The sequence below is a fragment of the Heptranchias perlo genome, chromosome 3, assembly GCF_035084215.1.
Source record: "Heptranchias perlo isolate sHepPer1 chromosome 3, sHepPer1.hap1, whole genome shotgun sequence".
In the NCBI taxonomy this organism is placed as follows: domain Eukaryota; kingdom Metazoa; phylum Chordata; class Chondrichthyes; order Hexanchiformes; family Hexanchidae; genus Heptranchias; species Heptranchias perlo.
In genome coordinates this window covers 60851193-60878519 of record NC_090327.1, presented here as the reverse complement: position 1 = coordinate 60878519, position 27327 = coordinate 60851193, and the positions used below count along the sequence as shown (strand labels likewise).

Below are 27327 nucleotides of genomic sequence, written 5' to 3'. Positions count from 1 at the left end.
CAAAGTTGTACTCCCTATCCCGAAATCCAGGTCATTTATATATAAAAAGAAAAGCAATGGTCCTAATACTGTTCCTTGGGGGACCCCACTGCATACTTCTCTCCAGTCAGTAAAACATCCATTCACCACTACTCTCTGCCTCCTGTCCCTTAGACGATTATGTACCCAAGTTATCACTGTCCCTTTAATCCCATGAACTTCTATTTTCCAAATAAGTCTGTTATGTGGTACTTTATCAAATGCCTTTTGAAAGTCCATACCTTCATCAACTCTGATATTTCATCAAAGAACTCAATCAGGTTAGTCAGAAATGATTTTCTACTTTCCCTCAGGGGAGGGAGGGTAGAAAATTGGAAAGGAAAAAGCGTGTTCTTACCTGTTTTCTGGTTTGCTGTGTGCACTGCTAGAGAGAGGTGTGCACGGGAAGAAGGAAGGCACATAGACAGTGATCGTAATTGTGATTACCTGAAAAACAAAGAGTGTTCACAAAAGACCAAACTTTATAAATGATTTATCTTTTCCTCTGATTACAGTTAACTTTGCTGGAAAGAGATTAATATAAAAGTTACATGAGAATAATAAATCTTTGCATTGAAAAGAATTTCAAGCATTTTCACATGCTAGGCTCAAGGACGACACTGAGCGGCTTCAGAACATTCTGCAGGGGGAGGGTGAACAGCCAGAGGTTGTGGTCCGTATCAGTACCAACGACATAGGTAGAAAGAGGGATGAGGTCCTACTGGCAGATTTTAAGGAGTTAGGAAAGAGATTAAGAAGCAGGACCTCAAAGGTAGTAATATCCGGATTACTCCCGGTGCCACGCGCTAGCGAGTGTAGAGCAGATGAATGCGTAGCTGGAGAGATGGTGCAGGAGGGAGGGCTTTAGATTCCTGGGGCATTGGGACCAGTTCTGGGGAAGGTGGGACCTGTACAGGCCAGATGGGTTGCACCTCAACGGATCTGGGACCAATATCTTCACAGGTAGGTTCGCTAGTACTGTTGGGGGGGGGGGTTTAAACTCATTTGGCAGAGGGATGGGCACCAGGATGTAGCATTGGAAAGGAGAAACAAGGGGCACAAAGGATCGGGAGAGAAAGGTAGCACTAGTGCAAGTAATAGTACAGTATTAGACTAAGAGAGAGAACAAGAAAGTCTAGGACTGGCTTGCAGTGCATGTGTGTAAATGCACGAAGCATGGAAAACAAGGTTGGTGAGCTGCAGGGCAAATAGCCACATGAGAATACGATGTTGTGACGATAACGGAGACCTGGCTCAAAAAAGGGCAGGGTTGGGAACTAAATATTCCTGGATACAAGGTGTTCAGAAAAGATAAGGAAGGAAAGAAAGGAGGGGGTTGGCAGTATTGATTTAAGGAAAATATTACAGTGCTGGAGAGAAAGGATGTCCTGGAGGGGTCAAGGACAGAATCTATTTGGTTAGAGTTAAGAAATAAAAGAGGTGCCATTAAACAACTGGGTGTATTCTATAGGCCACCAACTAGTGGGAAGGATATAGAATCATAGAAAATTTACGGCAAAGAAGGAGGCCATTCGGCCCATTGTGTCCACGCCGGCTAAGAAACAAGCCACCCAGCCTAATTCCAATTTCCTGCATTTGGTCCCTAGCCCTGCAGGTCACGGCTCTTCAGGTGCACATCCAGGTATTTTTTAAATGAGTTGAGGGTTTCTGCCTCTATCACCCTCTCAGACAGTGAGTTCCAGACCCCCACCACCCTCTGGGTGAAAAAACTTTTCCTCATTTCCGCTCTAATCCTTCTACCAATCACTTTAAATCTATGCCCCCTGGTTATTGACCCCTCCGCTAAGGGGTCAATTTTAACTAGATCCCTAACTAAGCTCCTCATAATTTTGTACACCTCAATCAAATCACCCCTCAGCCTTCTCTGTTCCAAGGAATACAACCCCAGCCTATCCAATCTTTCCTCATAGCTGGAATTCTCCAGTCCTGGCAACATCCTCGTAAATCTCCTCTGCACCCTCTCTAGTGCAATTATATCCTTCCAGTAACGCGGTGACCAGAACTGTGCGCTGTACTCAAGCTGTGGCCTAACTAGTGTTTTATACAGTTCCAGCATAACATCCCTGTTTTTATATTCTATGCCTCAGCTAATAAAGGAAAGCATTCCATATGCCTTCTTAACCACCTTATCTACCTGTCCTGCTACCTTCAGGGATCTGTGGACATGCACTCCAAGGTCCCTCACTTCGTTTACACCTCTCAGAATCCTCCCATTTATTGTGTATTCCCTTGCCTTGTTTGCTCTCCCCAAATGGATTACCTCACACTTCTCCGGATTAAACTCCATTTGCCACTTTTCTGCCCATCTGACCAGTCCATTGATATCTTCCTGCAGTCTACAGCTTTCCTCCTCACTATCAACCACACAGCCTATCTTTGTGTCATCCGCAAATTTCTTAATCATGCCCCCTACGTTTAAGTGCAAATCGTTAATGTATACCACAAAAAGCAAAGGACCTAGTGCCGAGCCCTGCAGAACCCCACTGGAAACAGCCTTCCAGTCGCAAAAACACCCGTCGACCATTACCCTTTGCTTCCTGCCACTGAGCCAATTTTGGATCCAATTTGCCACATTCCCATGGGCCTTTACTTTTTTGACCAATCTGCCATGTGGGACCTTGTCAAAAGCCTTGCTAAAATCCATGGAGACTACATTAAAAGCACTACCCTCATCAATCCTCCTTGTTGCCTCCTTAAAAAATTCAATCAAGTTAGTCAGACACGACCTCCCCTTAACAAATCCATGCTGACTGTCTTTGATTAGTCCGTGCCTTTCTAAGTGACAGTTTATCCTGTCCTCAGAATTGATTCCAATAATTTGTCCACCACTGAGGTTAGGCTGACTGGCCTATAATTACTCGGTCTATCCTTCGCTCCCTTTTTAAACAATGGTACAACGTTAGCAGTCCTCCAATCCTCTGGCACTACACCTGTATCCAGTGAAGTTTGGAAAATGATTGTTAAAGCCTCCACTATTTCCTCCCTGGCTTCTTTTAACAGCCTGGGATACATTTTGTCCAGCCCTGGTGATTAATCCACTTTCAAAAATGCTAATCCCCTTAATACTTAATATAGAGGGGCAAATTTGCACGGAAATTACAGAGAGGTGCAAAAGCTATAGAGTAGTGATAACTGGGGACTTCAACTATCTTAACATAGACTAAGATAACAATAATAATATAAGGGGCAAAGAGGGGGAGGAATTTTTGAAATGTGTTCAGGATAAATTTCTTGACCAGTACGTTTCCGGCCCAACGAGGAAAGAGGCATTGCTGGACCTGGTTCTGGGGAATGAGGCGGGCCAAAGTGGAGCAAGTGTCAGTGGGGGAGCATTTAGGGAGCAGCGATCATTGTATTATAAGGTTTAGAATAGCTACGGAAAAGGACACGGATGACTCTAAAGTAAAAATACTCAATTGGAGGAGGGCCAATTTCAATGGAATGAGAACAGATCTGGCCCGGGTAAATTGGAATCAAAGATTGTCAGGCAAAACTGCAATTGAACAGTGGGTGGCCTTTAAAGACGAGATGGTTCAGGTACAGTCTAGGCACATTCCTGCGAGGCAGAAAGGTAGGTCAACTAAAGCCAGAGCTCCTTGGATAACAAAAGAGATAGTGAGTAAGATGAAACGGAAAAAAGGGGCATATGACAGATGTCAGGTTGATAACACAAGTGAGAACCAGGTCGAATGTAGAAAGTTCAGAGGGGAAGTGAAAAAGGAAATAAGACGGGCAACACGAGGAGGGGGGGAGAGAAAGAGAAAGAGAGAGAGCGAGACGTCATCTGGCGCTGGAATGGAAGGTCGGGGGGAGAGGAAGGTCGGGGGGGGAGGGGAAGATTGGGGGGAGAGTGGGGTGAAGAGGGGGCCATCGGGAGGACATCGGGGGGGGTGAAGAGGGGGATATCAGAGAGGGAGACATCGGACTTCAGGGCAGGGTACAAAGGTAGGTTCATTTTGTGTTTTAACTTCCTTCTACGGTATTTTATGTAATTTATTTAGTTTCTTTTTCCCTGATCTGGCCCTTCATGCCTGGTTTCAACAGGCGTGAATCAGAAGTGGTGGGCAAGCAGCCCAGGTAAGTTAAAAATTGTTACAATTACTTAAGGCACTTTACCTATGACAGATTAAGTACCTCAATGAGGTACATTTGGCTCTTTAACTGTCATCCCGCTGGCTTTAATTGCAGGCGGGACTTCCATTTTCGGGTCACCCGCACGCACACAGGTGGGTCCCTGGGAAACTCGGAACCCGAACGGGATTTCCCCGATTTTCGGAGCCCCTCCACCCCCAACACACCCGCAATTGCCCCCTAGAATTGAGCCCTTTGCATTCTCCTCACAGCTTACTTTCCCACCTAGCTTTGTATCGTCAGCAAACTTGGACACATTACACTCGGTCTCTTCATCTAAGTCATTAATGTAGATTGTAAATAGCTGAGGCCCAAGCACCAATCCTTGCAGTACCCCACTAGTTACTACCTGCCAACCTGAAAATGACCCGTTTATCCCTACATTCTGTTTTCTGTCCATTAACCAATCCTCTATCCATGCTAATATATTACCCCCAACCCCATGAGCCCTTATCTTGCGTAACAACCTTTTATGTGGCACCTTATCGAATGCCTTTTGAAAATCCAAATATAATACATCCACTGGTTTATCTACCCTGCTAGTTACATCCTCAAAAAACTCAAATAAATTTGTCAAACACGATTTCCCTTTCATAAAACCATGTTGACTCTGCCTAATCATATTATGGTTTTCTAAGTGCCCTGTTACCACTTCCTTAATAATGGATTCCAGCATTTTCCTGATGACTGATGTCAGGCTAACTGGCCTGTATTTCCCTTTTTTCTCTCTCTCTCTCTCCTTTCTTGAATAGCAGGGTTACATTTGCTACCTTCCAATCTACTGGAACCGTTTTAGAATCTAGGGAATTTTGGAAGATCACAACCAATACATCCACCATTTCTGCAGCCACCTCTTTTAGAACCCTCAGATGTAGGCCCATCAGGTCCAGGGGATTTGTCAGTTTTTACTCCCATTAGTTTCTCCAGTACTTTTTCTCTACTGATATTAATTACTGCTCCTCCTGGCCCACAAAGAGCGCTAAAAGATCAGAACTGTCGCATTTACTTTAGGGAGTCGGCAGTTCCCGCCTCGGATCAGCTACCGGGCAGCCAACAGCTCGGGCCTCCCCCTCACTTCCAGTTAAATTTGTCGCAGCTCAGATGATGTCATCAAGCCGTGACTTTGGAATGTTAATTAGGTTCTCACCTGCCTTTTGCGGGAGCTTTGTCAATGGCCTGATTTCTGTATGTTAAAATTTAAAGGGCGGGAATGGGGTCAGGTTGCTCGATCCTAATATTTTACCCTCCGACCCTCCCCTGTCTGTGGGGGGAGTGTTAAAATCGAGACCATAATTTCATTATGTTGTTCAAATTACATAGGCCCTTAATCCTTCCTAATATACACACACACACATCCTCTGTGGATCTATTTCTGCTTACAAATAGTATGAATGAACAGTGCAGTAATACAGGAGTAATTGTATATCAGAGCCTATGATACAGAAATCAACAGCAAACTGAAGTGTAGCAGTGCACCTGAAGATTGTGTGAAAGAGCAGAAATCAAATATGAAGACATAATTGAAAATGCTGGGGAAAAAAACAAATAAAATAATCCGCATTCAGCAGTAAAGTCACAAGAAACTCACCAGAATCAGAACTGCCTCCATGAGCTTGCATATTTTTTGCACTAGCGCATGTTTAATTAAGTTAAAAAATTCTGTCCGAAATTTGTTGACTCTCATATTCATGGAGACAAACAATGCTCCCAACAAACCTCCTATGATTCCCAGGATAATGGTCGGAATGAAGACCAAAATATTCATGTCGAGTAAATATTTAACCTAGATGAGCAGAAGTTAAAAAAGAGAATAGCACATTAGTATCAATAGCATTTCAAACTTAAGAACCTTTAGCCCTTTCAGGACCACAGGTGCATTTCAATACAAAAATAGAAGAGATCAAGAGGATGACTCCATTGGCAAAGTAAACATGCAACTAGGTGTTGCGGAGCAGGAGATCTTAGATTTGGTCCCTGCTCTGTGCTGAATTAGCAGATCTCAACCAGGGTGGCAGATGCTGTGATTGGCCTCAGCACCCCTAGGCTGGGCAAACTAAACCAAGGGTGCAGTCCTCTACCTCCTATTGAAAAGTGTACTTGTGTGGATGTTGGGTGAGAACAGCTGTGTGGCCCCCATGATCAAATGTCCTGCTGAAACTCACTGTCTAGGATCGCACATTTAGAATGGGTACATGGATGAGATCTCACAGGATGACCAGCATCTGTGGGAGAAGGAAGAATCAACACCTTGATGAAGGAGGCAAAAGAGGAAAAAAAATAATAAAAACAAATCAAGAAGACATATTGTCAGGTTTTGAAGAAAAAACTACCGCTGGGAATTTCTTTGTGGGTTCTCCCAATCGGTTGCTGCAACTTCGACGGAAAACCCGTTCACACATCCATCCGGGGTGTCCGCCAATCTACTGCCAAGATTCCACAGCCAATCGGAAGAACCCCCCCAACCCACCACCACCACCTTAAGAAAATTCTGTGATGATACTACTGAAAATCTTCAGCATTTTAAGTTTAAATAATATTTCTTTTTAATTTATGAAACGATAGAAGGATCTCTGAGTTTTAACAGCTGCAGGAGAGAGTCATCACTCCTTGGGATCCAGGTGCAGACAGATTCTGCCATTGTAATTGCTAATATTGCAAATGTACAGACAATGGATAAATTTACAAACTTCCAAGTTACAGAAAATATGCATAACTGCATTCGACTGCTAGAGGCACTGCAATTGGCCTCAGTTCCCCCTGGGCTAAGGCGCAAAAAATCAGTTGCTTGCCGCCCCCCCCCCAACCCAGCGCCCCCAACTGGAAAGTGTGTGCTTTTGGGTATCTGACAAGGACAGGATTGGGCTCAGTGGTGGTGTCCCCTTTGTGGATGCACAAAAGTATAAATCGGTCTTAGGTGGTGACGCAAAATGGGCGATAGCGGATCAGCGATGGAAAGAGTGCAATAAAGGTGGCCAATTCACCATCGCCCATTCTGCACTACCGCCCAAGGCAATTTATACCCCATAGTCAGTCAATAATCAGTGGGGTAATTATCCTCAGTTCCCCCTGGGCTAAGGCGCAAAAAATCAGTTGCTTGCCGCCCCCCCCCCAACCCAGCGCCCCCAACTGGAAAGTGTGTGGAGTCTCACCCACCACCAGCGCATGTTGGATAATCACGGGCGCACCCATTGATTTGGCACCTCTATCACATACTCAAAAAATTGACCCACCCTCCCCCACCCCCACCTCCTCACCCCTGCCCCCACTATCTAGATGCACACATGAAGAATGATCACTTGGGTGAAGGGCTGGTAAATGACTGCCAGTCATGGAACTGTATCTCAGCAAGAAGCACAGCCTCCAGAAAAGGAGAAGAGAAAATTGAGAGAAAAAAGAGGTTTTAAATAGATCAGCATGGTTGCTTCTATGGCAGCCATAAAAAAACTGCAATTAGCTGAGATATTGAACTGAATGCAGAAAAAGCTTTTCAAGTGTCAACTGATAAACTATGATAGAAATATCACTGAACAAGGCAGAACTGCCTGAAACACTCAAAGAATAACCCCTGGAGGAATTTGTGAATGTACCCTCGCACTTAAAAGTCTAAAACAACCCAGTTTTAATGTCCATTGGTCTTTTTAATAGCAAGATTATGCCAATTGTTTGCTCTGAACTGTACAGGCGTGACACAAATGCTGCACAAATTGATCTTCTCAGTCAATAACTAAAGAAAATAGCTCTCTGTTCTCTATTCTAGGATGCATTTCAAATGTACTTTCAAACTCCTAACAGTTTAAGATGATTTTCTTCAAGATGCCAATAGATATAAGAAAACTACTATGATTCAGGTGATGCTGTGCCTTGAGGCATGGAGTGGAGAGACACTGGTTAATTTCTAACTCACTCTACTAAATTTCGGATCTCAGCCATGTTGCTCAGGAAGAAAATGATCAGATGAGAAGTATTGCCCGGAGGGGGTAGGAAAAATTTGACGGCCCTGTCCAACAGCCACTCGAGCATGATTCCTGGTACAATGGTTCTTGCTGAAGAGCAGACCAATTACCCACCCCTCCTGCTGGCAGTAGGTATATAACTGGTGAACACAAAGGTTTTTGATATGTAAAACTGGGTAGGAGCGTTTGCCATCTGGTGGCAAGAGAGAAATAGCATTTTGTATTGTGGGAGGTAGCATGGTTCGATTTGGATATGTCAGAGGGTGGGTTCTCGTAACAAAGTTTGCACAATAATAAAAGCCTTGTTGTTGTTGGTTTTCAGAGATGCTGCCTTGTGTGTCAGATTTGAAGTAACCCATCCAATTATCACAGATATTATAAAAGGGGAGAAAAGAGGGTAGCATATCCTCAATAAAAATCTTAAAACATTCTCTTGCAATATTCATGGTCATGGAAAACAGATGAGAGCAGGTGCTGTGATCTCCGATCCTGCCCTTATGTATTATTAAAAATAAAATTCAAATTGTATGAAATGTAATTACTATCAATCCAATGTGTAACTTACATTGGCAGTGGCTCAATATCAGGTTAAACATTCTGTACTTTGATTCTCGACAATGGAGTGAGCAGCACTGACTCACAGCTTCTCGTCTCAATTTAAATGTTCAGTATTCAGCAAAGTCTCAGCATCAGTAACTTCAATTTGTAAATACTTTGCTGATTTTTAAAAAGCAAGCAACTATTGTTAAAAACATATGAAAACTGATTTAAAAAATGCAATTTTACACTTCAACAAGAACTTTATAAATAGAAAATTCAGTGGTGTTCTGTGAATAGGGAATAATATCCTTTGTGAAATATATAATTCTGTGGAATGCACCTTGATTCCAAAGTGAACACAGTTCTTCTGTTAACATTATTAAAAATAAAATATTGATTTACTGTAACTACTATATGGCATAAAATGAATACATGTTTCACTGTCTGGAAGATCCTCCAGCAACCAGCAGCTCACATTAAATTAATGTCAAATGGTTCTCTGCAGAACATACCCCAAACAAGATGCTTTCTTCAGCCTTGAAGAATCCAAAATGACCCCTATAAACAAATCCATGGAAGGAAGAGGACAGGAGATCGGTGGTAAATGCAGCCATCAAACAACAAAAAAAGGTCTGCCAGGCTAGTTTGATATCCCAGAAAGAAGCCACCTCTTCAAATGTAAACAGCAGTCCACCCACAGGGGCTCGGAACACAGAGGCAATGCCTGCTCCTGCCCCTGCAGTGATGAAGTTTCTCCTGAAACGGATTAACACACCATTTGAGGACTTCTGAACAGGAATTTAAAAAAACAAAAACATTACCTTTGTTATTGAAAGAAGTCTACAAATAAAGGAAAGTTTCATACTTTATGACATTGCTTTAATTCTGCTTCAGATCATAATGGAAAATAAATTTACAAATGCATTTTTCATAAATGGCAGAAAAAGTGCACATATTAGAATAAATTCAGAATGGTCCAGGTCTCCATTATGCTAGTGTAGAATAAATTTGCATCTGTAATTCCCGATGTTGAGTTCCCGATCTCAGCTCCAGTATTCAGAGCTGGATGGCAAGTTGGCTGCTGCTTTAATCCAGGTGAGCTCACTCAAAAGCTAAGCTTATATTTCAGAAAAATACATTTAAGTACTAGAAGAAATATAAATATTGCAACTAACAAAATAGTTTCTTATCAATTGTATTCAGTTGTAAGCATTATAGAAACATTCAAACATATGTAGCAAATCTTTTTTTATCATATTTTGGGAAAATTAAAACAAAAAATAAATTCCCCCGAATTTCTCTGGTCCTCTGATCCTGCGTAAGTATAGGTAGGAAAATAAATGGTAGGTAGGAAAGTAAGTTGTGAAGAGGACATAAGGAGTTTGGATGGATATAGATAGGTTAAGTTAGCTAAGATAGAAGCCCATGGAATCGAGGGAAAAGTACGGACTTGGTTAGGAAGTTGGCTGAGCGAAAGGCGACAGAGAGTAGAGATAGTGGGAAGGTACTCACATTGGCAGGATGTGACTAGTGGAGTCCCGCAGGGATCTGTCTTGGGGCCTCAATTATTCACAATATTTATTAACGACTTAGATGAAGGCATAGAAAGTCTCATATCTAACTTTGCCAATGACACAAAGATTGGTGGCATTGTAAGCAGTGTAGATGAAAACATAAAATTACAAAGCGATGTTGATAGATTAGGTGAATGGGCAAAACTGTGGCAAATGGAATTCAATGTAGACAAATGTGAGGTCATCCACTTTGGATCAAAAAAGGATAGAACAGGGTACTTTCTAAATGGTAAAAAGTTAAAAACAGTGGATGTCCAAAGGGACTTAGGGATTCAGGTACATAAATCATTGAAGTGTCATGAACAGGTGTAGAAAATAATCAAGAAGGCAAATGGAATGTTGGCCTTTATATCTAGAGGACTAAAGTACAAGGGGGCAGAATTTATGCTGTAGCTATACAAAACCCTGGTTAGACCGCACCTGGAGTACTGTAAGCAGTTCTGGGCACCGCACCTTCGGAACAACATATTGGCCTTGGAGGGAGTGCAGCGTAGGTTTACTAGAATGATACCCCGACTTCAAGGGTTAAGTTACGAGGAGAGATCACACAAATTGGGGTTGTATTCTCTAGAGTTTAGAAGGTTAAGGGGTGATCTGATCGAAGTTTATAAGATATTAAGGGGAACAGATAGGGTGGATAGAGAGAAACTATTTCCGCTGGTTGGGGATTTTAGGAGTAGGGGGCACAGTCTAAAAATTAGAGCCAGACCTTTCAGGAGCGAGATTAGAAAACATTTCTACACACAAAGGGTTGTAGAAGTTTGGAACTCTCATCCGCAAATGGCAATTGATACTAACTCAATTGCTAAATTTAAATGTGAGATAGATAGCTTTTTGGCAACCAAAGTTATTAAGGGATATGGGCCAAAGGCAGGTATATGGAGTTAGATCACAGATCTGCCATGATCTTATCAAATGGCGGAGCAGGCAAGAGGGGCTGAATGGCCTACTCCTGTTCCTATGTTCCTATGTTCCTAATGGGCAAAAATTTAGCAGATGGAGTATAATGTGGGAAAATGTGAACTTGTCCACTTTGGCAGGAGGAATAGAAAAGCAGTATATTGTTTAAATGGAGAGAGATTGCAGAACTCTGAGGTACAGAGGGATCTGGGTGTCCTAGTACAGGAAATCACAAAAAAGTTAGTACGCAGGTACAGCAAGTGATTAGGAAGGCAAATGGAATGTTGGCATTTATTGCAAGAGGGATGGAATATAAAAGTAGAGATGTTTTGCTACAGTTGTACAGGGCATTGGTGAGACCACATCTGGAATACTTTGTGCAGTTTTGGTCTCTTTATTTAAGAAAGGACATAATTGCTTTGGAGGCGGTTCAGAGAAGGGTCACTCGACTGATTCCTGGGGTGAGGGGGTTATCTTATGAGGAAAGGTTGGACAAGTTGGACCTGTATACATTGGAGTTTAGAAGAATGAGAGGTGATCTTATTGAAACATATAAGAACCCGAGGGGACTTGAAGGGGTAAATGCTAAGAGGATGTTTCCCCTTGTGGGAGAGACTAGAACTCGGGGCCACAGTTTAAAAATAAGGGGTCTCCCATTTAAGACGCAGAGGAGGAGAATTTTTTTCTCTCAGAGGGTCGTGAGTCTGTGGAACTCCCTTTCCCAGAGAGTGATGGAGGCAGGGTCATTGAATATTTTTAAGGCTGAGTTAGATAGAGTCCTGATTATTAACAAAGGAGTCAAAGGTTATAGTAGGTAGATGGGAAAGTAGGATTGAGGTCACAATCAGATTAGCCATGATCTCAGCAAATGGCAGAGCAGGCTTGATGGGCCAAATGGCCTGCTCCTGCTCTTAATTCGTATGTTCGTATGTATAGAGACGTGGGGAAGGGTGCAACTCCTGCCTGCCCACTAATTGCATTCCTGACCCCTTCATGCTTTCCATGATTCCATTTGTGGTGCAGCTGGAGCATCCACCTCAGGTGAGGAGAGGAAAATCCCTGCGGGACTTTGGTGCAGCTTACAGGGCCCGCTTACAGGGCCCGCTGCACCAGCCAAAGACTTTAAAAACTTTTAGAAAATTGGCCCATTTCTAAATAGGCCTATTTTCTGTGATCAATCGAAGCAGGAAAACCCCAGCCTTTTAAATGTTAAATCCCCTATTGCCTAAGTAACACAAGGGTCCAAGGACACACAGGCATCCCTAGTTCTCAGCATTGCTAGGGTACAAACAGCGGGAATCCTGCATTTGCATAGAGTCATAATTTGCTCACCCATTTTTGGGTGAGTAAATGATGTGCCCGCCCACAAATCATCCTGAAATTTTGATTTGTGGAAAAAGGAGCGAGGACCCGATGTAACTGGGTCATGTCTGATATTTTGCCCTGCCCACAAAGATTCCACTTCTTTCATGGCCCCAGGGATGCAAAAATTTGGCCCCAACAATTTTTTCTTGTTTTTAAAAAAATTTTTGATTGTAAATGTTTTCCCCTCCCCTGCTCTCCTGAAATCATTGACTCCTTGCTGAGGTATAGTTCCATCAGTCACCATCTCATATTTAACCAAAGTGGCCATTCTCCACATTCAAGCTTTGGCAGTGAGTGTCAACAAGCTATTTGACCACAGTCAAACCCAATTCTGTCTTCGCCTGACATCCTTACACATACACTTCCAGCAGAGGTCATTGGATCAGAAGCAGGGACCCTGCCCAATTTTCTCTTCAGTCCCCAGGTGCTGAAGCTAATTGTAGCACCCATACTGGCACCCTAATTGTGATCAGTTAAGTAAGCACAGACAGGGGATCGAACCTGAGGGGGCGACTGGTGCCCATGGAACTATACTCCAGTGAAGAATCAGCGGCTTCAGGAAAGTAGAAGAGGAACTAACATTTCACAAGAAAAATATTTTAAATCAAGAAAAAATTGTTAGGACTGAATTTCTGCATCCCTTGGGCCGTAAAACCAGTGAAATCTAGACGGGCGAGGCAGAAATTGGGATGGGACCAAACTCATCAATTTCACCAAGCAATTCATAATTCTAAACTATAAATGTGCCACACAGATAAACCGGCAGTGTGCCACTCCCATACGCTATAAAATTTATTTTTGTGATTCAGTGGAATCTATTTTTACATTTTCAAAATCAAACAATTACCTGTCAGCACAGTTTCGAAATCTTGTGAAGAAAGGAAACTGTACTCCAAATGTGTCAGATTTAAATTGACTCAGACCATTTCCTAGAATTGAGCTACAAAGAAAGTCACAGTTATTATAAACATAATTATTCACATTTTAACATTAACTAAAAATAAGAGTATTGTTACAATTTTTGAGTTTTGCACCAGATATTCCTTTGAGTTCAGCCCCACTAGTCACTCCTGTATGCAGACCTTGCGTCCCTACTATTCGGAATGCACCTGTTAATGTCCAATACCTAGTTAAACAATAGCTTGACCCCGGCTTCGTAACATAGACCCCTTGCTCGGTATACCAGCTACTGAAATATCACCTTGCCACCATGTGTTTTCTCCTCTTTATGGAAGGTAGATTTCAATCAAGAGAAAGCACTGTTTTAAACCAAGAAACTTGTTTATTTAACATAAAATAAATGAATGAACAGAATACAGTTTTCACGGTGAGAACAGTCAATTTCCTATGCACCTCAGGTTATGAAAAATAATAAAGATGCAACCTTTGTTAGGTGTTGGTCCACTTTCAAGCTAAGCTATTGCGAAGTAAGTTGGTCCAAAATTTTTACAACTGACTGCAATGGCACTCTCACCCACTCTGTCTCTCAAAAAGAGAGAGTTCTCCGTCCCCTGCCTTAAAGCAGTGTGTGGACAATGCGGAGCCTAAATTCATTAGCATTTGAAACCGGGCGTGATTTGTGCAGCGTGCAGCCAAGGCGTGCTAGAATGGAGAGACTCATGGACCATCCTAAAATAGTCTTCGGGCCTCATCATCATCATTCTGGTGAGCTGCGAGCGCCAATCTGGTCAAGTCAAGAAATTAAAGGGCAGTTAGGCTTCAGTTGTTGGTAAACTACTGCAATCTATAATACAAGATGGAATTACTAAACACTTGGAGGAACATGAGTTAACCAAGGTCAGCCAGCATGAATTTCTACAAAGCAGCGGGTTCTCAACCGACTGTATAGAATTCTTTGAAGAAATAACAGGAAAAATAAATGAAGGAAATGCAGCGATTGTGGTATATTTGAATTTTCAAAAAGCATTTAATAAGAGACCACATAAGAGATAATAACACATGGAATTAAGGGGAATGTGGCCACACAGATAGAGAGCTGTTTGGAGGGCAGATGGCAAAAGGTAAGGATGAAAGAGAAATTTCTCGGAAAGGATGTGTTTCACAAGGGGTTGTGTTGGGACCACTTTTATTTACTATAAATAAATCACCTGGACTTAGGAATTAAGGGAGCCATATCAAAATTTGCTGATGATGCCAAATGGGGTAGTATGGCAAATTGTGACAAAGATTGTAAAAAACTGCAGGAGAACATAGATCAGGTGGTAAGATGGGCAAGGAGGTGGCAGATGTAACAAAAAGATAAAGTAAACCATTTTGGAAGTAAGACTGGAGAAGGAAACACAACTTAAATGGTAAGATTTTAAATGTAATACAGTCGCAGAGGGACAGTGCAAGTGGATAAAGATTTTTAAAATGCCATCAAAAAGCTAAACAAAATCCTTGGTTGTGTATTTATAGGCATAGAAAAATAACAAGCAAGGAGGTTATGTTGAACTCATACTGAATTAAGCCACGTAAAATCCTAGTGAATCCCAAGTAAAATCCTAGTGAATCTAGGCTGAAGCTTTTCATTGCTTTTATGGAGTGGCTAAAACTGTACAGAATGGTTATAATGTGGAATTCTCTGCAAAAAAGCATGTTGAAGCAGAGTTAATTAATTATTTAAAAAGGAAATTAGATAGTTGCTTGAAAAAGGATATTCAAAGGTATTGGGATCAAGCAGGAGCGGGATTAGACTAGGTGGTTTATGTGGAGGAAAACACTGCCAAAGACTTGATGGAGGGAATTTTAGCCCCCAAGAACGGATGGGTTGAGGGCGGGTGTGAGGTCAAAATGATAGAAGTTGGAAGCTGGACCGCATCCCGGCTTCAACGCACCTATTTCCGGGTTTATCCCAGTCAATTTTGGATACATGTGCGCAACCGAAACCTGGAAGTCCCATCCCAACTTAAAGCTGGTGGGCTGATTGTTAAAGGGACAATGTAGGTGGTTGAGGTACTTAATTTTTTGTGGATTCTGCAACAGAAATGGATTTAACTTCTCCTGCACATGTTTCCCAAGGCTTCTGAAGGGTGCCATTGAAACAGAGGTAAGATTCTCAAGGACAATTAGGGATGGGTAATAAATACTGTCCTTGCCAGCAATGTCCACATCCCACAAATGAATAAAAAAAAGAGATGCAGCAGAAGCTCATTTGGACCTTTAAACCTGTGATAGTGACATCTCAATAAAAGGTGAGGTATTGCAGTTGGTCACTCAGTTATCTCAGGCAATTGTTTGACTGAGAGTTCTTTGTGTTCAGACTAAGATTTCTTCGGTGAGACCGAGGATTTTTGTGTTCAGACATATTGATCAACATTTTGGAGCTTCTCAAACTGACAAGATCAGGATGGGGGTCACAATGGATCTATTCCACAGAACATCTGAGGAGGAGGCACATCACCATCCGTGGCAGCTGTACAAGACAGAGGTGCACAACCAGGACCTGGTGAAGAGCAGAGAGAGGAACAACAGAGGGGCAGAGATCGCAGGGGGCACTATCCTTATGAGAGAGTATACAGGCAGAGGCTGAGCTTCCCAGACCTCTCTAAACAGCAGTGTCTACACAGGCTCAGATTGACATGGCAGGTGATCGCAGACATCTGCAGCTTCCTTCAGGAAGAGCTGCTCCCTGCTGGACCTGGTGGCCATGCATTGCCCGTCGCACTGAAAGTAACCACAGCCCTGAATTTCTTTGCCTCTGGTTCCTTCCAGTGCTCCACCGATGATATCTGCAGGGTCTCTCAATCATCAGCACACAAGTGTATAATTTTTTTTTTATTCGTTCATGGGATGTGGGCGTCGCTGGCAAGGCCAGCATTTATTGCCCATCCCTAATTGCCAATAAGGCAGGTGACGGATGTGTTGTTTGTCAAGGCAATTACGTGAACTTTCCCCATGACAACAACGGCCAGAATGAGCGGCAATGGGTTTTTCCTCTCTGGCTGGCTTCCCACGGGTGCAGGGTGCAATCAATTGCACACACGTGGCAATCCAAGGGCCACCACATGAACCAGCAGTGTTCATTAACCGAAAAGGCTATCACTCCATCAACGCACTACCACAAGAAGAGATTTCTTGCAACCACAAGAAGAGATTTCTGCAGGTGTGCGCCAGATTCCCTGGTAGCTGTCATGATGCCTTCATTTTGCGCCAGTCAAGCGTTCCAGATCTCTTCCAGGCAAGAGACAGACTTAAGGGCTGGTTCGTTGGGGACAAGGGATACCCCCTGCAAACATGGATCATGACGCCTGTGAGGAACCCACCAATGAGGCACAAGAACAATACAACCAAAGCCACATGACCACCAGGTGTGTCATTGAGCAAGCCATAGGCATGTTAATGATGCGCTTCAGATGCCTCGACAGGTCTGGGTGACTCCTTCAGTACTCGCCAGTGAGGGTCTCCAGGATCATCATGGTGTGTTGCATCCTACACAACATAGCATTGCAGAGAGGCTTACAGGTGGTCGAGGACGAAGGCGCTCCTCAATCATCCTCTGTCGGTGACAACATTGAGGAAGAGGAAGAGGATGAGGAGGAGGACGGGGAGGAGGAATATGGCAATGATGCACCCATCGCTAGACCAACTGTGCACAATGCTGCCCAGGATGCCAGGGATGCCCTCATCTCTCAGAGGTTCTCATTATGACATTCCAAAAATAAAGATCGTTGTCAAACTCATGCCACCTGGCAAAAACATCACCACGACCACGAAAATCCCCCCTCCCATGGCACAAAACTGTCTTTCAACCACACAAACACCGATTTCTCAGCCACCCAATGGGTATCACCATGTATTGGCATTGATCACGATGCAAATGATAGGTCCACTTGAAAGTGTGGAAGCAATAATGTAGAAGACTTGAAAGTGGTGATAATGAATAAATTTCATGTGACAACATAAAAAGAAGTATGAATTACAACACCACATTTCTTCATACATTTTGTACATGCCCTTGATGAACTACAATTGCTTAAACTTACGCTTTCTACCACTTTAATGTGGTACATCCCCTATGGCTTCAGCAAAGTAGAGGCCAGCTGTTCAGATCCCTGCCCTGACTGCTGAGATCCTTTTGGCTTACAACCTCTGGGTTTTGGAGCCTGTGAGGGCCCTGTGCAGGGGCAGACTTGGCCATTGGGGGAGGAGGCACTATTTGGGGTACTGGTTGACGGGGGGCAATGGGTGAGATATGGTGGTGCTTTGAGTGGAGTTCCCACTTCCATGTCCCCCTTCGCCATCATCCCTCTCCTGGGCCAGTGCCACATCACTCCTACCCTCTGCTGGAGAGCAGCTTGATGAGGATCAGTGACACGTTGTAAGGCCACTGATAAGTATCTGTCATCCTGTTGAAGGTGGCAGACATCTCCCGTACAGCCATGGTCATGGCCTGCATAGATTCATTTGTGAGCCATGCTTGAAGCTCAATGGAGATGGCCACTCTCTCCAGTGCAGACATTCCTGCAATTACCTGCGACATCACTCCACTAAGGCTGGAGTTGGACTCCTCCATCCTCTCAACTATTATGGAAAGTGTGCGTGACACATTTTCCAGTACCTTGCAAAGGTGCAACTGTACCTCAATTATTCTCCCTCTCAATGATGGCCCCCTGGGTTCAGCGTCTGTGTCCAGCTGAGCAGAGTCTGGAGAGGAGTGCGCCCTCCGACGCGAACTCTCCACAGCTGCCCCTGCCACCAGTGTCTGCTCATGCTCACTTGTGACTTGTAAATCACCAGGTGACAACCCGATTATTTGTCTAACAGGGCCCGCCGAAGTGTGAGTATCTGCACTGGTGCTTGGCTGCGCATCCTGTGATGGTGCACCCTCAGAAGGAATGATGTCCTCTGAGGAATTGATATCATCTATATTAGCAGAATCTTCTTGTAGGTGTGAAGACCCTGGAAGACAAAATAAAGTGAGACGACTTAGTCTTGGCACAATAACAATCTTGCCAATCTCCATACTCAGGCGTCTCATACTTAAAGCATCGATTAAGTAAAGTCAGCGTCTTTGTGAACTATGTTTGTCTGTCACCAGCTATCTGTGAGCTGCTAGTCTCTCCATTTCCGATTGAGAAGACTGTAGTTGTGCCACTTATCGCGATTGAATCCTCCTCCACTTCAGTTAATTCCACAATCTGCGGAGGTCCACCATCAGTCCTCGCCCTCTCTCTTGCGTTTTGCACTCTCTTCTCCTACAAGGGGCAACAGAACATACCTGTGAGTGACTGAAGGTGCCGTATTTACCCGATGGATGCAGTGCTAGGATGAGGTTGACTATCATAAAGATGCATCAGCGGTTAACTGTCACATAGATGCATCACATTGCATCAGGATTGGGGTGAGTGACAGTGTTGGGTTCATAAATGGGGAGGTGAGCAAGTGCATAGAAAGTGAAGGATCGTTGCTGGTGACACTTAAGTGGGTGTGAGGTGTATTGTGATGCAGTAGGCTTGCCATAACAGAGTGATGAAGAGGGGTGTTGTACATAACAGGCTGTAGGTGAATATGCAAATGTACTCATTTTTCCAGCCCTGCTCAGGTCATTGAAGTACTTTCTGCACCGCAGCCAAGACCTGGGCATGGTGCTCCTGCTTGCTACCTTTTGTACTACCTCCAGCCAAGCCATTTTGGTGACAGAGCCAGGGTCCTTCCTGCCAACCCTTGGAAAAATAACCTCTTTCCTGGCTCTCACTGCAGCCAGCAGTACATCTAGGGAGGCATCATTAAATCTAGGGGCAGCCTTTGCTTTCCTGGACTCCATTTCTACTTTCTGCTTCAAAATCCATTGTTGAACTGGCCCTTTAAATAATGCCATTCCGATCGCGTCATCGGGTACGTGATGTGCCCACTGCTCAGCTTAGAAACGCAAACCCTGGAATCAAAGATAATTGACTGCAATTGAGATGCGATCGCAGATTTAGACGCGCTCACTTTGCTTCCGGGTTCCCCACACGCAAATCCACCCACCTGCTATGTTCCCAGCGTGAAGTTAAAATCCAGGCCAATGGGTCAAATGGTCTGTTTCTGTGCTGTAATATTCTACGATTCTATTGGGGCAGAAATTATTCACTTCGGGACGCTGTCCCTCAATGATGTCCTCTCTTTCTGCTGGTGAATCGATAAAACAGGTACACAAATGCGCATATGCGCATTAAAACCCAGAAATCATGAACCTGCTCCCATTGGTTTGCCAGCTGCGAATTAAAGCGGCATGCTATGTGTAAGATTGTACCTTTGCTTATAGTACAGTGGGCAAGTGAAATAGCTATAATGGTGTCTGTACGTGTATATTTTTCTTTTATATGATTGCATGTAATTAACTACTCTGGTGCTGGATGTATGAATCGAGCAGGACTGATATCAGGGCAGGGGGCTCACGGATTACAGCAACTTGCAAGAAAGGCATCCAGCCTCCACCTTCTGGCTTGCTCATGTGTATAGGCTAAAAGATTCTTGATTCGGTTGGAGCTGGGACCCTTATCAGATACTGGGTACCATAAATAATGGAGCCTTACAAGGCAGGCCCATTAAACCTGGCTTGGAATTTGAAGGAGTCAAGAGAGAACCTGGCCTGGAATCTGAGGGAGTCAGGGAGGCCGGGGGCACCATGGATTCCCAGCCTTGACACGGGAAAGACCCGATAAGGTGAGGCAAAAACAGTCTCAAGCTACTGCGTAGAGTCATGATTGGTTAAGACCAGAGTTGGGACACAAGCAGCTTTTGCAGTGACCTGAAAGGTGGGAGGTAACAGGGAGGCTAACCCCTTTTTCTCAAAGAGACAAAGAACTCGAGGCACCATTGGACATCTCGCCTTTTGGGAGATCCCAATACGGCAAGGACCCTTGTCAATAGCTGGCCCTGTGCCCACCCCCAAAAGGGGCATAAAAAGAGCACCTCACACTGATATCAGGTTGTAGAGACTTAGCAGGAGTAAAGTAACTACGGCTGACTTTGGAGGTCCACCAAACAGCGAGAAGAGGCTTCAGGCGGAGCAGGACTGAGGACGAGGAGTCCAAGAGGTCACCCAAGGCGGGGCAGAAGACATGTGAATCGACGAGGATACCCCAGGCTGGGTGGAAAGCACGCTTTCTTCAAGACTCCTGAGGTGGACACAACTCTACCCAGTGTGGACCGGGTGATATAATTTCTTGCTCTGCATTGTAAACCACTGCCCCAACACTGTGTGTTGACCCTTGGTTTCCTTGAGAGGCAGGAACTGAAGGATACCAGAATTAGTAGAAAAATAGTGCTAGGGAAATTAATGGGGCTAAAGGCTGACAAATCCCCAGGGCCTGATAATCTACATCCCAGAGTACTAAAGGAAGTGGCCCTGGAAATAATGGATGCATTGGTCATCATCTTCCAAAATTCTATAGACTCTGGAACACTTCCTACAGATTGGAGGGTGGCAAATGTAACCCCACTATTTAAAAAAGGAGGGAGAGAAAAAACAGGGAATTACAGACCAGTTAGCCTAACATCAGTAGTGGGGAAAATGCTAGAGTCTATTATAAAAGATATGATAACAGAACACTTGGAAGGCATTTACGGGATTGGACAAAGTCAGCATGAGTTTATGAAAGGGAAATCATGCTTAACAAATCTACTGGAGTTTTTTTGAGGATGTAACTGGTAGAATAGATAGGGGAGAACCAGTGGATGTGGTGTATTTGGATTTGCAGAAGGCTTTTGATAAGGTCCCACACAAGAGGATAGTGTGCAAAATTAAAGCACGTGGGATTAGGGGGAATATACTGGCATGGATTGAGAATTGGTTGACAGACAGGAAACAGAGAATAGGAATAAACGGGTCTTTTTCCGGGTGGCAGGCAGTGACTGGTGGGGTATCGCAGGGATCAGTGCTTGGGCCCCAGCTAGCCACAATATATATCAATGATTTGGATGAGGGAACTAAATGTAACATTTCCAAGTTTGCAGACGACACAAAGCTGGGGTAGAATGTGAGCTGTGAGGAGGATGCAAAGAGGCTCCAATGTGATTTAGACAAGTTGGATGAGTGGGCAAGAACATGGCAGATGCAGTATAATGTGGATAAATGTGAGGTTATCCACTTTGGTTGTAAAAACAGAAAGGCAGATTATTATCTGAATGAAGATAGATTGGGAAAAGGGGAGGTGCAACGGGACCAGGATGTCCTTGTACACCAGTCGCTGAAAGCGAGCATTCAAGTACAGCAAGCAGTTAGGAAGGCGAATGGTATGTTGGCCTTCATTGCAAGAGGATTTGAGTACAGGAGCAGGGATGTCTTACTGCAGTTATACAGGGCCTTGGTGAGACCACATCTGGAGTATTGTGTGCAGTTTTGGTCTCCTTATCTGAGGAAGGATGTCCTTGCCATGGAGGGAGTGCAACGAAGGTTTACCAGACTGATTCCTGGGATGGCAGGACTGACGTATGAGGAGGGATTGGGTTGACTAGGCCTATATTCATCTCTCATTCTTCTAAACTCTAGTGATCTCATTGAAACATGTAAAATTCTAACAGGACTAGACAGATTAGATGCAGGGAGGATGTTGGCTGGGGAGTCCAGAACCAGGGGTCACAGTCTCAGGATACGGGATATGCCATTTAGAACTGAGATGAGGAGAAATTCCTTCACTCAGAGGGTAGTGAACCTGTGGAATTCTCTACCACAGAAGGCAGTGGAGGCCAAGTCATTAGATGTATTCAAGAAGGAGATAGATATATTTCTTAATGCTAAAGGGATCAAGGGATATGGGGAAAAAGCAGGCACAGGGTACTGAGTTAGACGATCAGCCATGATCGTTTTGAATGGCGGACCAGGCCAGAAGGGCTGAATGGCCTACTCTTGCTCTATTTTCTATTTTTTTATGTTTTGTGAATTTCAATAAAGCACCTCTTTTGGAGTCAGGTCAATTACCGGCAACCGAGAGTAAAATCTCACATATGCTACAATCGCTGAAATCATTCAAAAATCGTAAACTTACCCATTTGCCCAGCTGGAATTAAAATACTTATGTCACCAAAAGATATGCTGAAAAATACCAGTCTACACTAATTTTTAAAAGACTAATAATGACTGCGAAACAACTAAAAATCAAATTTTTTAAATGTGGAATGTCATTACTTCTTATTGAAAGATTTTTTGATCATTTCATTAAAAAAATTTAAATTAAAAAGTTAAAAAAATGTTTTTTTACTTTTAACTTCTGTCTCTTTAATTAAATTCAATTATTTGCTTGGCTTTTTATGAAAAAAATGTTAACTTTTTAGTTACACTGACATACAGAAGTTTACTTTAAATGAATGATTTCTACTTGCCTGCTTGTGGGCGGGGCTTCTCTTCCTAACAGATTCTGTAGGCATGGCTTCCATTCCCACAGTTTGTCCCTTACTTACGTTGATTTGACAACACACAGCTTGAGAAAATTTCAAGATGGAGGAAGTTAACGTCGCGGACCTCGCAGTAAATACATTTGTTCCTTTCTTTCGCAGGATGTGCGGCAAGCTTTGCCACGCCACTGTGCGCAATTTTTGGCCCATTATTTTGTTTTTGTTTATCTCTTCTAGTCCAGCACCAAGAACAATTATAATTTAGATGAGGGAGAGTGGGGTACAGATTGTCACCAATCTCCACAAAAGAAAGAGTTTGCATTTATACACCACCTTTCGCTACCTCAAGATATCCCAACGTGCTTTACAGTCAATTAAATACTTTTAAAGAGTAGTCACTGTTGTTATCTAAGCAAATGTGCCAGCCAATTTGTGCATAGCAAGGTCCCACAAACAGCAATGAGATAAATGACCAGATTATCTGTTTTAGTGATGTTGGTTGTGCGAGAATTGAAATCTTTGAATAGTGCCATGGGATCTTTTGCACCCACCTAAACAGATATGGTCTTGATTTAATGTCTCATCCAAAGAACAGCACCTCAAACAGTGCAGCACTCCTTCAGTACTGCAATGAAGTGTACACGCTCAAGCCTTGGACTGGAACGCAAACCCACTACTTTATGACTCAGAGGATCTTAAAAGAAAAAAAGTAGCATGAAAAATGTTTGAACCCTTGATGTACTTTTATTGTTTAGATTAAAAACACATTTTAAGTTAAAACTTACAAAACCCATAACACCCAACCTGCAAAACAAAACACATTAAAAGAGTTTGCACTGCGTCAAATATACATTGCAGCCTCTCAATCTAGTCAACATTATTATTGCAGACTCTGAGCTGAGGTTTCAAAGAAGATTTTTGCCTCCTCAATAATTTTCTTATCCTTGTTAGGTGCTCCCTCACGATGTGTACTATGAAAGTGTGGGTAGCTGACCTGCTCCTCCCAAACCCAACAATGTTGCTCTTGGAGGAAGCCACTAGATGAAGCATATGGGGCAGTTCTTCTTACACAACAACAGCATAATAATCTGGCTGCAAGTACCTGCTGCAGGCTCAGGTGGTGTCTGTTGCAGAATTGGACGGCAAGTTGTCCCTACAAATAAACTGGTGCGTGAGATCAAAGGGAGTGACTGTCACTCGGACTTGGCATCTACGAGGTTGCGTGTAGCTCAGAAGCTGGGTCACATGCTCAAAGAATGGACTTTACCTGCCCAGTTTATTTTTTTTTTAAATGGACAGAAAGCAACACGCACAGCACTGGAGGAATCTGCACTTTACCTTTTATACCACAAATTACTTTGACTATTTTATACAACTTTAATTTATAAGTGATCCTGCTTTCAAAGTTTATTTCAGTCACATTTTTGTCGCTGATTGCTGTTATACTGTAGTCGATGTGAAGCTCAAACAGTATGAGACTGCATCCTCAAGGTGGTCTCATAATACTTTCCAAAATTTGAATCGATATCAAATTATGACTTCAAACCACAGTTATAGTGTCCCAGCAGACAGGAAAGAACATTTGAAGTTGATCCTCCCTGAAAGACCTTCTGTTGAACTCCAAACTTCAATATGTAGACACAGGTATATGTATGCATTTGCACATACCGATATGTGTACATACACAGCACAGTGAATGCACTATTACGGTCCATGGCCTTTTAAAAAGTAATGTCCCTTTAGCAAAGCATTTTTGAATGAAGTCCTTGGTACTACAGCCTAGTGGTGGAAAATTACAACAACCATTCTTGTAGTGTATTAGAACACAAACAATTTTATAGACAACTGAGCAATTTTTTTGAAAGAGGAGAAAAAACTTTGTTGAATTTCCGTGGAGGTTCTCTTGCTCATCTGCTGTAACTTCAGTGGAAGAGTGGTGGAAATCCCAGAAAAATGGTGTAAATGGCAGTTATGATGTATTTCTGGGGTTTCCATAGCTCCTCCTCCGAAGTTACTGTGGACAAATGGTAGAACGCCTGTGGAAATTCACCCCCATAGTGTTTCCATAGAGCACAAAGTCTCCACAGCTGGAAAGGGCTTCATTTGAGCCTTATGACTGTAGCATTCACAATCACTATGCAGAAACCTCAATATACTAGGCTTGTATTTTAGTTTCCTTGTACAGACTTGCACATTCAAGTGCAGAATAGCCTGCATCAGCAAAGAGTAAGAAGCAGAAGTATCTTTTATTGTTGTTATTCAAAACACATGACATGGAAATATCTTACCTTGTTGTGTGCATAGTTTCATTGATTCAGATTATTTGTTTTGAATACAAGAACACCAAGGTGAGAGATGTCAGTTATGGGAAATGCAATTTTTTCCACTTTTGGCATCCAGCGTGGACATCAAAAACTATCAGATTAAGTATAGCATACGCTACATGCAGAGTAAAGATCCCTTTACAATGTCCCAACAATGTTCTTTAGCTTCAACCTGAAGAGTACCTCATTTGTACCTGTGTGATTTTTTTAAAATTTCCTACACTGGCCATCTTTATGACCTATCCCACGCTCAGGTCCTGACCTGCTTGATTGAGCGAAACCCTTTAAACAATGTGTTGTCACTTGCAAAGCCCAGGTTGTACTAGTTCCTAAACATTTGTGGTTTTCTGTCTTCCTCTGAAATTCAGAGCAGTGCTTTGCATGGATTCGCTAGATCATGCATTGACCTACACAGTGGTGCTGCAACTTTCAGAGGAAACTGGACTGTCTAGTTTGCTACTGGGATAAGCACAGTTTATATATACTTATAAACACATTATCTACCAACCCAAGAGGTCAGTAACCTGTTGTAGGTGCAGTACGTGCATGACTCAATGAGATGGAAAATTTAGTGATAATTTGCAGACATTTCTGTGCTGGTGACTTGTGTCCAGTAGGACCCAGTAGAGACTGCCCAAATGTAGGCCTCTTGTAGTTGACAGGGAAAAGAGATTTTTATCTTATCAGGTTACATTAGGAAAATGTTTTGTTGTTAATTGTGTCTACTAGCAAACAATGATCACCTCTGTGTTTGTGTCCGCCTCACCTCTCCTCCCCCTCTTTCCTACCCCATCCCTGTGCACACACACATAGAAACAAGGTCATCAATGTAAGGAATTAAACAGTCTCCAGTTATTCTCAGTAAAGGTATATAGAATTCCCAGCCTTCCTAAACATTTCCTGTATCTCTCATTTAACCAGTGTACCATTTTCCTCACTGTCTCCTCTGGTCTCTCTCAGCAGATGGTAATGTTTTCATTTGTGAGAGTTTATGCTGTCGATTCCAGGAAATTAAATTGCAACTGGAATTAGACTTCTTTGTGCTCTCTCTCAGCTGTCAGAAAGAGGAGGCATTCACTGCCTCAATCGTTTTGGAAAGTGATATTGACAATAATTAATTATAGTGATTAGATCAATCATTAAATCTGATCCAATTGTACAGTTTTGTTGTTTCAACTCAGTAGCACTGCACTTTAATCTCAGCGATTAACTGCTTACCCCATATGAATCATTGGTCCTTCTGGCCCACAAAAGAGTCCGGAGGCTACAGCTAACACACAAGACACGAAGGTCCCAATCAGTGTTTTTATGTGAAAGATATATTGGACTGAGGCACCATTCAGAAATCCAATCACCTCTGGCAGGCCACTTGGCATACCTGACGGACAGAAAAACTGGGAATACCAAACAAATAACGTTAGTAAGAAATAGAAAATAATCCTTCAATGCTGCCCAACTGCGATGTTAGCTAATCATTCTGATTATTAAATATTTTGGGAGGCAGTGCTGGCATGAAAAGAAATATAAAATAACGTTGGTTAAATTACTATACTATCTCTTTTGTACTGCAACTTTCCCCAGAACTTTTTTAAATCCTTGCAGTGGTCATTTTATAAACGAACTGTTAAAAATTTGCAGAAACTAAAGCTCACCATCATAATCCTTTGATGACAAGTAGACAGACTGACCTTGTCATGGATCGATAATTATTTTCTAGCCCTGACAAAGGCAAAGTAACTAGATAAGTGAAAGCCCACTCATGCGTTTAAAAGTTTACTTATTTGAGTGCTTACTTCAGTGTAGCCCATTATACAGGCCACTTGCTGTCGGCCATCCCCTCATTTGTGACCCTGGTGAATGTGCTGCTTCATGTGCCACCATCCACAGTCTGTCCCCATCCCCTTCCTTCTTTTGTGCCAAAGCAAGAGATAACTTGAATAGAATTATCAGTCACCAGAGGCACAACATTTGACCAATCATCATACAATATACAGCTTGTTCATGTTTCATAATTGAATGGTTCAAATTATTAAAGACCTTTTGGCTGTTTGTGAAAGGATTACATAGCAGGGCTTCTTACCAGCACCACTCCAGATGACAGTATGACCATCGCCACTCCAATTCCAACCGTACAGATCCAGGTGAGGAAAAACTGACTATTCTGTATATGGTAGGAAAAAA

At 42.9% G+C, this 27327-nt stretch overlaps 1 protein-coding gene across 1 annotated transcript; it reads right to left on the bottom strand.

Moving 5' to 3' along the window:
- Positions 1–372: 372 nt before the first annotated feature.
- On the bottom strand, positions 373–27273 carry LOC137308236 (chloride channel protein D-like). Its single transcript, XM_067977077.1, has 6 exons — positions 27227–27273; positions 26365–26540; positions 13350–13442; positions 9176–9419; positions 5759–5953; positions 373–465 (listed from the first exon to the last, which is right to left on the bottom strand). Exons 1-6 carry the CDS (start codon positions 27254–27256, stop codon positions 373–375), a joined length of 831 nt encoding a protein of 276 aa, XP_067833178.1. The 5' UTR covers positions 27257–27273.
- Positions 27274–27327: the final 54 nt, after the last annotated feature.